Below are 15,851 nucleotides of genomic sequence, written 5' to 3'. Positions count from 1 at the left end.
TGGGTGACAATCGCACCAAAACATATTAAAGGGTAAGTGAATTATAACAGCGCAAACTTTTCTGTAACCGTAGTAGTTCTGTGCGTCATTTGTTTAACCCTTTAAGGTGACTTGCTGACTGACTGACTGGCTGGCTGACAGGTGCGTGATTCGTGAGGCCAGCAAACAGCCGTTTCACTTTACTTCAGGATGCATTAATGCTACTCTCTAGGTCTACTAAAGACATTCATAAGCATTCCTAGCAAATCTAATAAATGCTGGAGACATACTCGTTACATAAACGCACTCAGCAGCGTTTGTTTGAGAGCGCACAAGAAGATCTGCGCGCTCTTGAAGCAGCTTATATTTGAGGTGGCGTGCAAGAAGTTTTGTGCAGGAGCAGAGGAAATCGGCGCTCAAGCAGAGAGTCACATGCTCGTACATGTAGGTTAATACAAATGCGAGCTCGACTACTAATACTGCGCTCACGACATTTGTCATTGAAATAACACAGGTATTTAGTAGATCTGCGTAAAAAAAAAAATAATAAGGACTGCCGCAAAAATATTGGTTAAAAAATGGGTAATATGAATATTCACTTAACACCGCGCTCTGACACAAATGTGCATGTATGTGACAGTTAAAGTGCTCACATTAAGATGGCGTTAGATGTATGTACTCTGCTCGTCTCCGAACCTGTCCGAGGATTAGCGCGGCCTGCACACACACAATAGCATGCGCTCTTTCGCGCTTAAAAAAAAAATGAATAATTCGAACATACATCAATGTGTGTTTTCAGCATCCCGTGCTGAAAAAGTTACAGTACAGTACATGCTTTAGTCATTTTCATGTGGAACTGAGCTTTGCAGAGCAACAAATGTGTACAACTGGAAAGGGGGCGGTATATGATGGAATAATTGTTTATCTCGATTAATGGTTTTTCATAATCGTTAGAAGCCAAAATTGAAACAAAACCGGATTTTCGATTAATTGCACAGCCCTAGTTGTACCTTCATTAAGAAATCTCTCATTTGTAATATGCGAGCATATTTACTGTACAAAACTTGTCAGTGAACTATGAAGGCTAAAAAAAATTATAATTATAAACAAATTAAATTAATCGCAATTCGAGTCAAAGTTCAATTAATTTAAATGTTTTGATTTTAGGCCAAGTCGCCCAGCCCTAATATGGAGTATGTTGACCAAAAGCTGACCAAACAAGCGTACCGAGACCTGTTTGAAGAGGTGGCCTTTTCAGGTCTACACTTTCAAACAAACCCTGGAGCGGTTTGTTTGTGGTGAGAATATGATCCGAACTAAAACAGGTCCAACCGCAAAAAGTTCAGCGCCTTTTAGACTAATCCAGCTGCCGTAGGCCGATGCGCTGTGCATTATGGGATATGGAGGAAAAATTTACCTGATGGATCGTTGGTAATATTTCCGCAAGATGACCATGTCGCAGTTCAGCTAAATTAATTCACGCCTCCTCCTGAAGTGACGAGCGATGCATTAAACACTGTTTTCCAGCCGCGCTTCATTCTCGAAATGTATAGTTTGTCTAAAGCAGGGATCCAATCAGTCAGCGTAGTCGTCCCTCCAGAGTAAAAACTAATTATTGTGTCTGCCGGTTTTGTTTACTTGCGGGAGTTCATTGGCATTTTCCCGCACGTGAAGGCTAACCAATCAAAAAGCAGTTTAGGAAATATGTTCAATGATGACTGCATTTTGGTTCGTTTCAAATACTTCGGACCAAAGCCAGCAGTGTGGTGTGAAAACGACCCAAAGACGGCAGAAAATGCAACAATGTATCATTTATTGCCCTTGGTCCGGACCAAATGAAGCAAACTACAGATGTGAAGCACCCTAAAAATCAGATTTGGTTCAGTGTGAACTACATCTAAAACGAACATAAAGAAATGTTTAATTTACCTACAGCATTTAGCAGAGGATTGATTTCAGCTTCCAGGAGTATAAGCTGACATTCTGGCCACAGTTTAGTGAAACACTGCTGTGCAGGATACAACAAAACACAACAGGCTCTCAATAACGTGGGAACAATAGCAGTAGGAGGGCAGGCTGTTCTAGGGGCAGCGGATCATTATGCAAGGTTAACATTTCAGACGGGACGACATTAAAGCGTGAGGGGGCACCAATTACCAGCACGCCTACCAGAAGGGTCTTCTCTACCCCATTCAATAGTAACAATTGAAAGGAGACCGAGCTGAGATTTACGACACCAAGAAGCTGAACAGAATCAGGCTCCAGGCGATCTGTTGTTCACCTCAGGAGTGACTCATGGAAGCTTCCCACTCCAAGTGCTTCCTTTAATCTCACAATATATCACATTAAAACCGTAGTGGAAAGATCGGCTTTTTAATAATGATGTAATGGAGAAACATATTTAAGACTTAGGAGAGACTTGAGGGAAAGATTTGGGAGAACCAAAATGTACTTATCTGTCATATTTTTTCATAGTAAAATTGTTTTGAAAACACAATACTTTTTTCAGCAAAACCAAATTGTTCAGAAAATTCAAGATTAAAAAATAAATAAAAATATTTATGACAAAACATTTTAATATGCATGTAAACTCGAATAATCAGATTTGGTTTAGTGTGAAATACATCTAAAAATAAAATAAATGTGTTTAATTCAGCTACAACATTAAGTAGAGCGTTGATTTCAGCTTCCAGGAGTTTAAGCTTTTTAAAAAAAAATTAAAAGTTAATTGACTTTTCTTGTGTATTTCATTTGAATCCTAAAAAATATTAGTGAATGCACAATGGATCAGTTTGTCTTATTTTGTTCAGTAAACAAAAAAAAAAATCTTGTTCAGTAAACATGATCATTTTTGTTCAGCAAACAAAAATATCTTGTTGGGAAAACAAGGAATTCAACTAAATATTTTGAGTTGACTGGTCTTCAGACCCTGTTTGTTGAGTTAACTCAAAAAGCTGTGTGCCTTATTATATTAAGTTTAAAATCAACTTTTTTTTTACAGTGCATGTATATATTAGCTATTGTGATGTGAGCACATTGAGTCTTCACATCTCCACACATCATTTACCTCCTCGCGTCACGTGTTGTGGCTGCTATATGCTATGCATAATATACGGGAGCACATATGCGTCTTCCTCTGCTTGTAAACTCATAAACAAACATTTGTGATCAGTTTATGAGATAGGCAAGATTATAGAGTACCAATCGAGTCTTTAAATATAACCATCGGCCGATATCGATATTCGGCTGATCGATCGGAGCATAGTTGTTACACTACTGGAATTTGGTACCAATCGATGCTAAAATTTAAAAAACCTTCATTTCCCACGAACATTTGAGTTTGTTCTTAATTGATTGGCCATTGTGTTCACGTGCTCAACAGAAATTACTGTGATTGACTGTGAAGTTCACTGAACTCACCCATCTTTACTGAATGTAAACACAGATAACGAGACAATGGAGCATTTTAAAGCCATGAAGATCAGATGGTGTGTTTATAAGCTGAGAAACAAGCGATTCACTGACGAATTGACTGATCTTCACAGCTACATATTAAATATATATTATGCATTAAACTAGGGCTGGGCGATTTTTTCGATTAATTCGTATTTACGTTTTAAGACGATTACATTTTTTATTAAATCAAGGTATCGTAATTTTTTTAATAAAAATATTAGATACATTATAATTGCACCAATGCGCTTTGGTCCACTCTCTGTATTACTCTGCCTGACTGCCTGTCTTGGTTTCAATCATAGTAGTGACGGACTAAACACAAAGACTGGACAGCCTAATTTAACCCAATGCATGAAGTTGTGGGCATGCATCGCATGTATGTTGTTGTACACAACAACAAAGTTGTGTATTTTTCTTTTGTTAATACCTTTGCATCAAACGCGCTTTGGTCCACTCTCTCACGCTACTCCAGCGCTGCCTGACGAGGGGATTTACGTTCAGACTAATGCAACAAGTGAAATCCTACATGACTTCACGCTTTACTAAGTCACGTCAACGTGGACTGTCAAGACATATTCCCTTATCAAGTCAATACACTCAATCTCTCAACATGTATGAAGGACATAAAAACCTGCCATGTGAAAAACCGCGCCGATCTTAGTTTGAACCGCGCTGATCTTAGTTTGGTTTGAACAGCTGAAGCAGTGAAAAGTGAAAGTACCCACCCCCATGACGTCATTAGCAGACGTAGTTGAAACCCAGACAGGCAGTCAGGCAGCATAATACAGAGTGGTGCAAAGCACATCAAATGATCGATATTTAAAAGGGGGAAAAAAGAAAAAATTGAATAAATATATTATTTTATATTAGACACACATCTGGTGCTTGTATTTGCTCCTGCTATACGATCAAAACTTCACGCATTGGGCTAAATTAGGCTTTACAGTTTCTGTGTTCAGTGCTTTTCTTCCACTGTATCTTTTTAAGAAAAAGGCAGCAGCATTACAACCTGTCATTCAATCAGAAGAACACAAAGTCAAAGCCGAGCTGACAGCCAATCTTTCTCAGGCTCAGCAAAACTTGCAAAAAATACCCCTGTATTCCTGCAACCGGTGCCCCTTCTCAGAGGTTGTTTAGTGCGGGTGGAAACATTATAACCTATCACAGAGCATCTCTAAAGCCTCGTCAGTAGACAGGTTGGTCTTCCTCTCAAGAAACCTGTAAAGAACAGCTACACGCGACTTCTCAACAACATGCTTTATGTTTGCTCGATGCAAACAAAGTGTTGTTTTTTTTATTTGTTATTATTTTTTTTACTGTTGTATATTCGCTTAACTTTTTGAGTTGACTGATGTAATGTTTACCTTGGTTGAAATGGGTATTTTCTCACTATATATTCAGAACAGGAGTATTTATTGTTTAATTCAAAATGCACAATATTGACTTTGATATTTTATTCAAATCTTCTGCAACAATATTTAACTTTTGAATTTGTTTTACATTTATTTACATCTTGTTGACCAATTTATGTATGGCATGGCCATTAAAAATACAATGTTCCTTAACCAGATAGTTTTTCAAGTTAGTTATAAGAGAATGTTACTTCTGTCATGTTGTTGTAATGTTTTAAGTTGACTAGTTAAACCGTAAAAAAAAATAAAAAATAAATAAATAAACAAAAAATCGAAATCGTGAATCAGTCAAACTTTATGAAAAAAAATAGATTTTTTTGCCATATTCCCCAGGCCTGTATTAAATATATATATTTTTTTTTATTTAATTATATATATATTTCCTTGTGATGATTTTCCAAAACTACCATTTTTGCAAGCCGTTTTCAAAGGTTTGCCTTTTCAATCGCCTAAAATGAAGGGGTGCGTTCTTCACATGTGGATTACTCAATTAGCTGGATTTGGTTATTGACGATTTGACACAATCCAGGATCATTTCGTTCTTTAAAACTGATCCGAGAATTGTTGTCATTGCAACAGTTCTGTTAGCTCAAACCTGGTCGGGAGCAGGTTTGTCATATAAACAGGATTAGATAGGGTCAGTTCAAGCAAAGTAAATACTGAAAGTTTGTACCGGATTCTGATATTTTCTTACAGTAGTAGTTACATATAATTGGGAAAATAGTAGATATTTTTTAACTATATAAAGTTAAATATATTATATATTTATATTAATAAAACTTGTGCAATCTGCACCCCCAAAATGAAAGTACAAAGACTGCAACCTGGTGATGCAAATAGAAAACTTATTGATATGAACTTTTTAGATCCCTGTAGTACAATTTGTGTATGATAATAGACGTGCACAAGATTTGACTTTTTTAAAAGCAATAATACATTTATGCAGTCATAAACATGTTTTGACAGTTAATATGATGGTGCTTTGATGCTTCATAAAAGTTTCAGTCACCTTCACCAATATCAAAATCTTTAGTAAACATCCAGTTATTCTTTACACAGATAAAAAAAACAGCTACAATGATACTACTATGGCTACTATAATAAGGAAAATCCGCTCTAAATGTAAAACTAAATGAACTGCTCTTGACACATGAAAGGGCCAAGCATGCAGCCCACAACAAGGTGTAAAGTTATTGCGTATCATATTTAACAAACCGTTGACTATAGATTTTTCTGTAATTTAGCTCACATGAATAATTGAATATTAATCAGATGATGTCATTACGCTGCTGTGCTGTCAGCCAATCGTTGCATTGCTGATCATGATTTCGAGGATCGATAGATCAGTCCTTCACAACACACACAGCGATCTCGGATCAGTTCATCCAGACATTTTAATCTGATTCGCGATCTTGTTTGATGAACCAAATTAGCGAGAGATCAGTTATCAAGATTAAAAGATCTGGGATCTTGCAAATCATCTTAGATCATTTAAGCGAGGTACGAAGAACAGACCCCAGTTGTCATGAAAACGAATGGTCAAAACGAATAAACACGTTAACATGTAATTGTCCTGCATAAATCATACAGACTGCTTTTTTATAAAAGTGTTTTTAGTAGCTTGACAGCGTGGTCAGTATAAACTGTGATTATGTGGAAACAATCTACAATAAACACAGCTTCTTTAATTGGATATAAAAGAAATATAATGTATGGGTTTGAAATGGCATGGCAATTAACACATAATAACACAATTAAGAAATTATTTTTATATCCTCAAAAGGGCAGTTCACACAGTCATTAAAATTCTGTCATCATTTACTCATCCTCCATTTGATCCAAATCAGTTTTGAGTTTCTTTCTTCTGCTGAACACAAAAGCAGATATTTTGAAGAATGTTGGGGAAAAAAAAGTTATTGACAGATTTGTTTTGTTCCTACAACAGGTGTCAACGGCTGCTTTTTATCCAGCATTCTTCAGAACATCTTGTTTTGTGTTCAACAGAAAAAGGAAATACATAACCATTTAGAACCAGTTGAGTGAGTAAAAGGTATATAGGGCTGTGCAATATGAACAAAATAATCATATTGCGATTTTACAAACGAAAATTGCGATTGCAATTTTATTTGCGATTTTGGCAACTTTTTCAAACAAGCTACATACGTTCTAAATGCATTCAGTGCACAAGAAGTGCATAACAAAACTATTGAGTCAGTAATTTCTGTGCCGTTTTGACCCTTTCCAATAAGGCACGGGGCTTGCAAATGCTTGAACAATGGATACTAGTTTAGTCTGTTTGGGCTGGCTTTGATGTGTGCTTTTGTTTGCTTCGATGGACTTTGTCGAGATGCATTGATCATGCAGTTTTTTATGACACTGTTTTAAATGTTGGATCAGATTTGTAGTATTGCTCCGTTTTGTTGGAATAATTTACATTTACATTTTGTAATCCATATGGCTTTTATTCATAGTGACTTACAAATGAGGACAAGGAGGCAATTTACACAACTATAAGAGCAACAATGAAAAAGTGCTATAGGCAAGTTTCAGGTCTGTAAAGTCTAAGAAGGAAAGTATTAGTAATTTTTTTTTTTTTTTTTGGTACAGTTAGTGTGATATCCAGAGAGTCAATTGCAGATTAGGAAGTGAAGTGGAGACTAAATAGTTGAGTTTTTAGTCATTTCTTGAAAACAGCGAGTGACTCTGCTGTTCTGATGCAGTTAGGGAGTTTATTCCACCAACTGGGCAGATTGAACGCGAGCGTTCGGGAAAGTGATTTCTTCCCTCTTTGGGATTGAACCACGAGGCGACGTTCATTCACAGAACGCAAGTTTCTGGAGGAAACATAGATCTGCAGAAGTAAGAGCAGATAAGAAGGAGCAAAGCCAGAAGTTGCTTTGTAAGCAAACATCAGAGCTTTGAATTTGATGCGAGCAGCAACTGGCAGCCAGTGCAAACGGATGAGCAGCAGAGTGACATGTGCTCTTGTAGGTTCATTGAATAATCATATCACAAGTCTTAAGCCTTGCTCTGTGACACATCCTCTCTCCTGAATCCAAAATACTCCAAAATGACTGTCGCCGAATTTCTCCTTGGCACCAAATCATTTTTATTTTGACCTGCATCCATATTTTATGCTCTTTCCTCCTGCTCGCCTATTCGGTTCTCCCACTCAACTTCGTCATGCGCAGAGTGAGCTGGTTAACATAATAGCTATATTTGCCCGGTGTGCTACGTCAGCTCTGATTGGTTAACATATTAATATCATGCACACAAGAACATATTCTGAATAAAATTCTAAATAAAATTAATAGATAAAAATTGCAGCCTATAGCGATTTAGAAATTGCGTGTGCCTAAGTTGCGATTTTTTGTGATTGCGATTAATTGCACAGCCCTAGTAAATAGATGTTATTTTTGGGGGAGAACTAATAAAAGTATATGTAGTCTCATGAAACTGTACAAACAACAACATCCTGATCAACAGATGAAAGAACTCACATTGTCATTTTGCATTACAATCAACACCTCCATGATAGATCTCATGCAATCAGTTTAGCTCCAAATCACAACAATAACAAGAAAAATGTGTTTTTCTAAAGCATGCCGCATAAAAACGTAAAAGGTGAATGCTGTGACGTAATCTGTGAATTGACCCAAGCTCGCTCAACAAATGAGACCTGGATAATCCTATTTACCCTGATCTCCCCAGGCTTCTCAATGGGATGTATTCTTCAGACCTGAAAAGGTACTGTGAAATCCAACATTAATCCATTCCCTTGGGAAACTGATGATTATATTATGATTATATACCTGGATTGTGTGTGAATACAAAACAATGATGTCTTGTTTAATTTGTTTGTTTTTACTTTGACTGTGTATCTGAATTATGTCTTGCTTTTTCTTTTTTGGTCTATGTGTATGCATTATGTCGTTTTTATTGTCTATGTATGTGAATTAAGTCTTGTTATTTATCTATGTATGTGAATTAGGTCTTGTTTTTTATCCATGTATGTGAATTAAGTCTTGTTTTTGTATATGTATGTGAATTATGTCATGTTATTTGTCTATGTATGTGAATTAGGTCTTGTTTTTTGTCTATATATGCAAATTAAGTCTTGTTTTTTGTCATTTTATGCATATTAAGTCTTGTTTTTTGTCATTTTATGCGAATTAAGTCTTGTTTTTTGTCATTTTATGTGAATTAAGTCTTGTTTTTTGTCTATGTATGTGAATTAAGTCTTGTTTTTTGTCTATATATGCAAATTAGGTCTTGTTTTTAGTCTATATATGCGAATTAAGTCTTGTTTTTTGGTCTATGTATGTGAATTACGTCTTGTTTTTTATCCATGTATGTGAATTAGGTCTTGTTTTATATCCATGTATGTGAATTAAGTTTTGTTTTTGTATATGTATGTGAATTATGTCATGTTATTTGTCTATGTATGTGAATTATGTCATGTTATTTGTCTATGTATGTGAATTAGGTCTTGTTTTTTGTCTATATATGCGAATTAAGTCTTGTTTTTTGTCATTTTATGCGAATTAAGTCTTGTTTTTTGTCATTTTATGCCAATTAAGTCTTGTTTTTTGTCATTTTATGTGAATTAAGTCTTGTCTTTTGTCTATGTATGTAAATTAAGTCTTGTTTTTTGTATATGTATGTGAATTACGTCTTGTTTTTTGTCTATGTATGTGAATTAAGTCTTGTTTTTTGTCTATGTATGTAAATTAAGTCTTGTTTTTTGTCTATGTATGTGAATTACGTCTTGTTTTTTGTCTTTGTATGTGAATTAAGCCTTGTTTTTTGTCTTTGTATGTGAATCAAGCCTTGTTTTTTGAATATATATGTGAATTACGTCTTGTTTTTTGTCTATGTATGGGAATTATGTCTTGTTTTTTTGTTTGTTTGTTGTCTGTGTGTGTGAAAGGGTCTTGTCTGCTTTCAAAGTGTGTAAAAGATCTAAAATTGTTCTTTTATAACACGAAGTTTGAAAATAAAGTTATATCACATCATATCACTTCACATTTAGAGAGAAAATTGCATCCAAAATATCTCATACAAACACTTGCATACTCGACGACATGTAATGAACATTTTATCCAGCCTAACTTGTTTTTCAATACCGAAGTGGTTAGATGGAAACACATAATAAACAGATAACATAGGCAGTTAATAAAAGTTCAACAGTCACAATACAAAGCAATTAAACGCCAAACTTACCCAAAATATGATGTTGAACCCAAATAAGAAGTATTTGACACAGCAGCTGACCTCTGCTCCTTTAAAGTGATGCTGTTTTCTGCTCATTTTGTCCAGGCCACGATTCATTTGTGTCAAATCCACGATCAGCTCCGAAAAACTACACCAATCGGCAGAAATACGAGCCGAAAACGATTCATTTGTCTATATTTTAGCCGAGAAGGCTGCGAGCCAGCGACACATCGCAAACCACAACAATGCACCATCAACAAGCGCTTTTCCTCACAGCAGAATTCCTCCGTTTTGATCATATAGTCAACGGCTGAGGGGTTAAATGGGTGGGGAAATTAAAGCCCCGGGTCCCCCCTGAAAATCCCCGCTTGATTTGGATTGCTGTCATAAGATGTGTTGGATATTTTAACCTTGTTTTGGACGTCCCGAAGAAAACAATCCACTGCTATCAAACAATCCAGCGAGTGCAGAGAAGCGCGACACCGCGATCAGTGCACGAGCGCACTGTCAACTGAACGTGCTGCCAAAATAAAAGTCCTGATTTATTTAGCTAACAAATACTCAACGTTTCATTCAGAATCCGCTTAATTCGCCAAATATCCTGGACTTTTTTGAGGTTTTTAAATGCTACAATGGTACAAACAGTTTATTATTTTATATTTTGTAATTTAATATGGATTTATTTGTTCATTAATATTTAATATGTATTATTTTAAGAAGAATTTTAAGTAATTTAGGGGCGAGATCTGACTAGGTCGTTTTTTGTTAAATTAAAAATTAAATTTCAAAGATTTTTTTTGTGAATATATTTAGTTTATACTGTAAATAAAAATGTAATCCTTACAATTACTATTAGTATCTTGCTTAACTCTGTAATAATTTTCACCCCGCAAAAAGAGGCTGCATTTTGAATATCCAATAAATTGTGTGTAAATTAATACAAATTCATTTAACATTTTTTGTTGTTTATTGGTTTTGGAAAATACTGACATGCAGTAATCGACATCGAAAAGTTTTTCAAGATTGTCCTAAGATAAGTATGGTTGTTGTTCAATTGTTTAAGAACCATCTTGATTAAGGATCCACTTCAAATGTTGACTACTGAATAGATATTACTCACAAATCACTCGACAGCGGAGGGGTGCTTTTACTTTGTGATTTCCGGTTATTGTTGTTATTGATGGTCGCTTGTTGCTGCCGGTGGAGCTGTACTGACATGCAGCATTTCTGCCGCACTGCTGCCGTCTGTAGAGAATATAAACATGTTACTGTTTAAACATGAAAAAATGATCGAAACATAATATAAACACGCCTCTGAAAGCTGAGATTAATTTACGGACATTTTACATCTCGTTTTTGCTTCGTCACGAAAAAACTTGTTTTTTGTACAAGGGAACAAACTGTACCATGACGTCACTCGGGACTATTCTTGCAGTGCTTTTGAATGAACTCAAATCTATCATTATTTCCAAATAATACTTTTTTTTAGATTAAAAATGTTTTTCTTAAAGGTTGTGATGTGAAAAGCTTGTGTAATGTCTGCACAGATGTGGTCTTTATCAGTTGTAGCTATGTTAGATTGCATCTGTTTAATTCAATAAGTAGCCTAATCGTATGTATTCGCCATTCATTAATATTTGATATGATAGTTTGAACGCACACCATGGATGTATTCATCCTCTGCAGTGATTTAAGACAGCTAAAAAACATTGTTAACCATTTTAATCCTATAGGTGGCGCTATTGACCAGGCGCTAGATTTTTTAAATCATAGTATGAATACAATACTTCAATTTACAGACTTAACTAAATGCACTTAAAAACTGTATGTACTGACTGAATTATGGGTCAAAAAGGAAAATAATAACAACAACAATAATAATAATAATGATAATATTAATAATAATAATTCATTCATTTTCTTTTCGGCTTAGACCCTTTATTAATCTGGGGTCGACACAGTAGAATGAACCACCAACTTTTCCAGCATATGTTTTTACGAAGCAGATGCCCTTCCTGCCACAACCCATCATTGGGCAACTCACAAACTCATACACTACGATCAATTTTAGCATAACCAATTCACCTGTACCATGTCTTTGGACTTGTGGAGGAAACCTACACCAACACGAGGAGAACATGCAAACTCCACAAAGAAATGCCAACTGCTCTAGCCAAGGCTCGAACCAGCAACCTTCTTGCTGTGAGGTGATCATGCTAGCCACTGCACCACTGTGTCGGCCAATGATAATAATAATATTTATTATTATTATTATTCATTCATTCATTTTCTTTTCGGCTTAGTCCCTTTATTAATCTGGGGTTGCCGCAGCGGAATGAACCACCAACTTATCCAGCACGTTTTTTACACAGCAGATGCCCTTCCAGCTGTAACCCACCACTGGGAAATATTATTATTAATATTATTATTTATTCATTTATTCATTCACTCAGTTTTTTTTTTTTTTTTTTTGGCTTAGTCCCTACATCATCAGGGGTCACCACAGTGAAATGAACCGCCAACTTATCTAGCACAGCGGATGCCCTTCCAACTGCAACCCAGTACTAAGAAATATTATTATTATTATTATTTATTCATTCACTCAGTTTTGTTTTTTTTTTGGCTTAGTCCCTACATCATCAGGGGTCACCACAGTGGAATGAACCGCCAACTTATCGAGCACAGCGGATGCCCTTCCAACTGCAACCCAGTACTAAGAAATATTATTATTATTATTATTATTTATTCATTCACTCAGTTTTGTTTTTTTTTTTTTGGCTTAGTCCCTACATCATCAGGGGTCACCACAGTGGAATGAACCGCCAACTTATCGAGCACAGCGGATGCCCTTCCAACTGCAACCCAGTACTAAGAAATATTATTATTATTATTATTATTTATTCATTCACTCAGTTTTTTTTTTTTTTTGGCTTAGTCCCTACATTATCAGGGGTCACCACAGTGGAATGAACCGCCAACTTATCTAGCACAGCGGATGCCCTTCCAACTGCAACCCAGTACTAGGAAACACTTTTAGTTTATTCAATTCCCCTGTAGCGCATATGTTTGGATTGTGGGGGAAGCCAGAGCTCCCGGAGGAAACCCACACCAACATGAGGAGAACATGCAAACTCCACACACAAACACTAACTGGCCCAGTCTGGACTCGAACCAGCAACCTTCTTGCTGTGAGGTGATCATGCTACCCACTGCACCACTGTGACGCAGTACATATATACAGTATACCTTTATTGTATTTGTAATCTACAAACACAATAATAAATATGAATTGTTAATATTAATACAAATATTAATATAGTTGTTGATGTTAAAAAATGAAAACTATCAATAATGACAATATTGATATTGATAAAGATACATTTTCATTCATTCATTTGTTTTCTTTTCGGCTTTGTCCCTTTATTAATCCAGCACATGTTTTATGCTGCAGATGCCCTTCCAGCTGCAACCCATCACCGGGAAACACCCATACACACACTCAGTCACACACATACACTACGGCCAATTTAGCCTACCCAATTCCCCTATAGTGCATGTGTTTGGCTTGTAAGTGAAACCGGAGGAAACCCACGTCAACGGGAGTAGAGATACATTTTTTAACAATATTATATTCCACATTCAGAATATAAACATGTAGCTTATTGTACTTTTAACAGTGATTTACAGACACAAAATCACAAAGTGTGAATAAAAAAAAAAAAATCACATACTGTTTCATCACTTGAAGTTTTCTTTTCATTAAACCAGGGGTGTACACACTCGGTCCTGGAGGGCCGGTGTACTGGAGAGTTTAGCTCCAACCAGTGGTGGAAAGAGTACTGAAAAAGCAGACTCAAGTAAAAGTGCCATTACTTGCCTAAAAATGTAGTGCGAGTAGAGTAAAAGTATATGTTGTAAATATTACTCAAAGTAGGAGTAAAAAGTAGGCCTTTTAAAAGTACTCATGAGTAGTGAGTGTTACGCTGTAGAAAGCTGATGCGTTTACATGTAATTTGTTTATGTTTGTGTGTAAACGTAACATTCTGTAGTGCATTTAGTTATTGCCCAGCACACAACGCCATAAGACGTTACTATTAGGTTAGATTTAGGTTGTGATGTCAGGTGACCAAAATTCAATGGCTGCGTCCGAAACCGCATACTTCCATACTATATAGTACGCTAAAATCAGTATGCGAGCCGAGTAGTATATCCGAATTCATAGAATTCGAAAATCAGTATGCGAGAAGTACCCGGATGACTTACAACTTCCGGCAAGATTCTGGTGTGCATCCCATGCACACTGCGCTATCCCATGATGCCCCGCGAGAGAATTCATAAATGGAAGTAAAGCGACGCAACTGACGCAGGTAGGTCACATGACCATGACAAAATGGCAGATGTAGTACATCTGAATTCCATTCATACTTTTCACATTCATACTGTATAGAACGCACCTTTCTAACGGCCGAGTAGTACGTTTAAATTTAAATGCAGTACCTACTGAGTAGTAGGCGGTTTCGGACGCAGCCAATGTCTAGCCAGCATCTAATGACAACATTATGTTGACATCCAATAACAACAACAAATGACGTTGATATTTTGTTAATTTTAGGTTGTTAGAAAGTGACCAAAATCCAACGTGGAGCCAACAACAATCCTATTGATGCCAAATACTGACATTTATTCATCAGTTATGGCAACCAAAATTTAACATCTGATAGACGTCATAGTGGTAACGTCCACACAACGTCAAGCTGTAACATCATTAGACGTTGATATTTGGTTGGTTTTAGGTTGGACATTGACGTTGAGTTCTGATGTAAACCCGTTTCTCAATATGCGTTCTTCAGCTGTCTTGCATCCTCGTGTTCTCATGCAACGTCATCATCAGCTGCCTAAGTTCAGTTCCAATACTCAAGACCGCAAGTACGGAGGACGGTGAAACTTCCCGGATGTGATCTTGATATCGAGGACGCACTGATGCAGACTTAAGCACCGAACTCGCTCTGGAAGTCCCAGAAGTCATTGTGACTGGAGGTGGGAAGCGCTGCATTTAATTTAATTTATCATTAAAGTTCAGAGATATCACTTATTTACCTCAGGAGTTTCCCTAAATGACATGGTGAAAGTAAACATTACCATGGACACCTTAATAAAGGAATAAACACATTAAGGGTGTTTGTTTGCTGAAATTCGTATTAAAATTTGTTTTATTTATATTGTGCAGAGTATATTTATAATGTTTTTATGCAAAATATATATTTTGAAGAGGGGGAAAACAATAAATGGTTGTATGACTGCTGTAATGTTTAAATATTTTACCATTTAAAACGCGTGAAGGTCACGTGACCAACAGGAAGAACGCAGCATCCCATTTCTCAAAGGACGCGTTCTCTGCCTTCGCGGTCTCCTGAGTTCGTTCTTCCGAGGACACCTGGCAAGACCGGTCTCTACAAGAACACAAGTCCATTCTTTGCGTTCTTAGAATTGAGAAACAGTAGTGCTCAACCCTGTTCCTGGAGATCTACCTTCCTGCATATCTCCAACCTTGATCAAACACACCTGAAAATTAATTAGGACCTGAACAGCACTTGATAATTACAGGCAGGTGTGTTTGATATGGGTTGCAACTGAAATCTGCAGGAAGGTAGATCTCCAGGAACAGGGTTGGTCACGCCTGCACTAGAAACTTCCTGGCAGGTGTGTTGAAGCAAGTTGGAGCTAAACTCAACAGGACACCGGCCCTCCAGGACCGAGTTTTGACAGCCCTGCATTAAACCAAAAAAGGTG

General features: G+C 36.5%; 2 protein-coding genes across 7 annotated transcripts in view; both read right to left on the bottom strand.

Annotated features, from left to right (window-relative positions):
- Positions 1–10,542, bottom strand: part of tspan17 (tetraspanin 17) — a 62,439-nt gene extending 51,897 nt beyond the window's left edge. For 5 of the 6 annotated variants that reach the window (XR_015506632.1, XR_015506633.1, XR_015506634.1 and 2 more), the window contains exon 1: positions 10,071–10,542. Coding sequence is in view for 3 of the 6 variants with exons in the window: in XM_087280180.1 (XP_087136306.1) it covers positions 10,071–10,178 (108 nt within the window). In the remaining 3 variants the exon portion in view is untranslated. 6 annotated transcript variants of the gene reach the window in all.
- The window catches only part of nsd1a (nuclear receptor binding SET domain protein 1a), a 1,446,438-nt gene that overhangs the window by 901,176 nt on the left and 529,411 nt on the right, over positions 1–15,851 (bottom strand). The window lies entirely within an intron of this gene.

Source organism: Danio rerio, chromosome 14, assembly GCF_052040795.2.
Source record: "Danio rerio strain M-AB ecotype USA chromosome 14, GRCz13ab, whole genome shotgun sequence".
NCBI lineage: Eukaryota > Metazoa > Chordata > Actinopteri > Cypriniformes > Danionidae > Danio > Danio rerio.
This window is presented reverse-complemented; position numbering and strand designations above follow the sequence as displayed.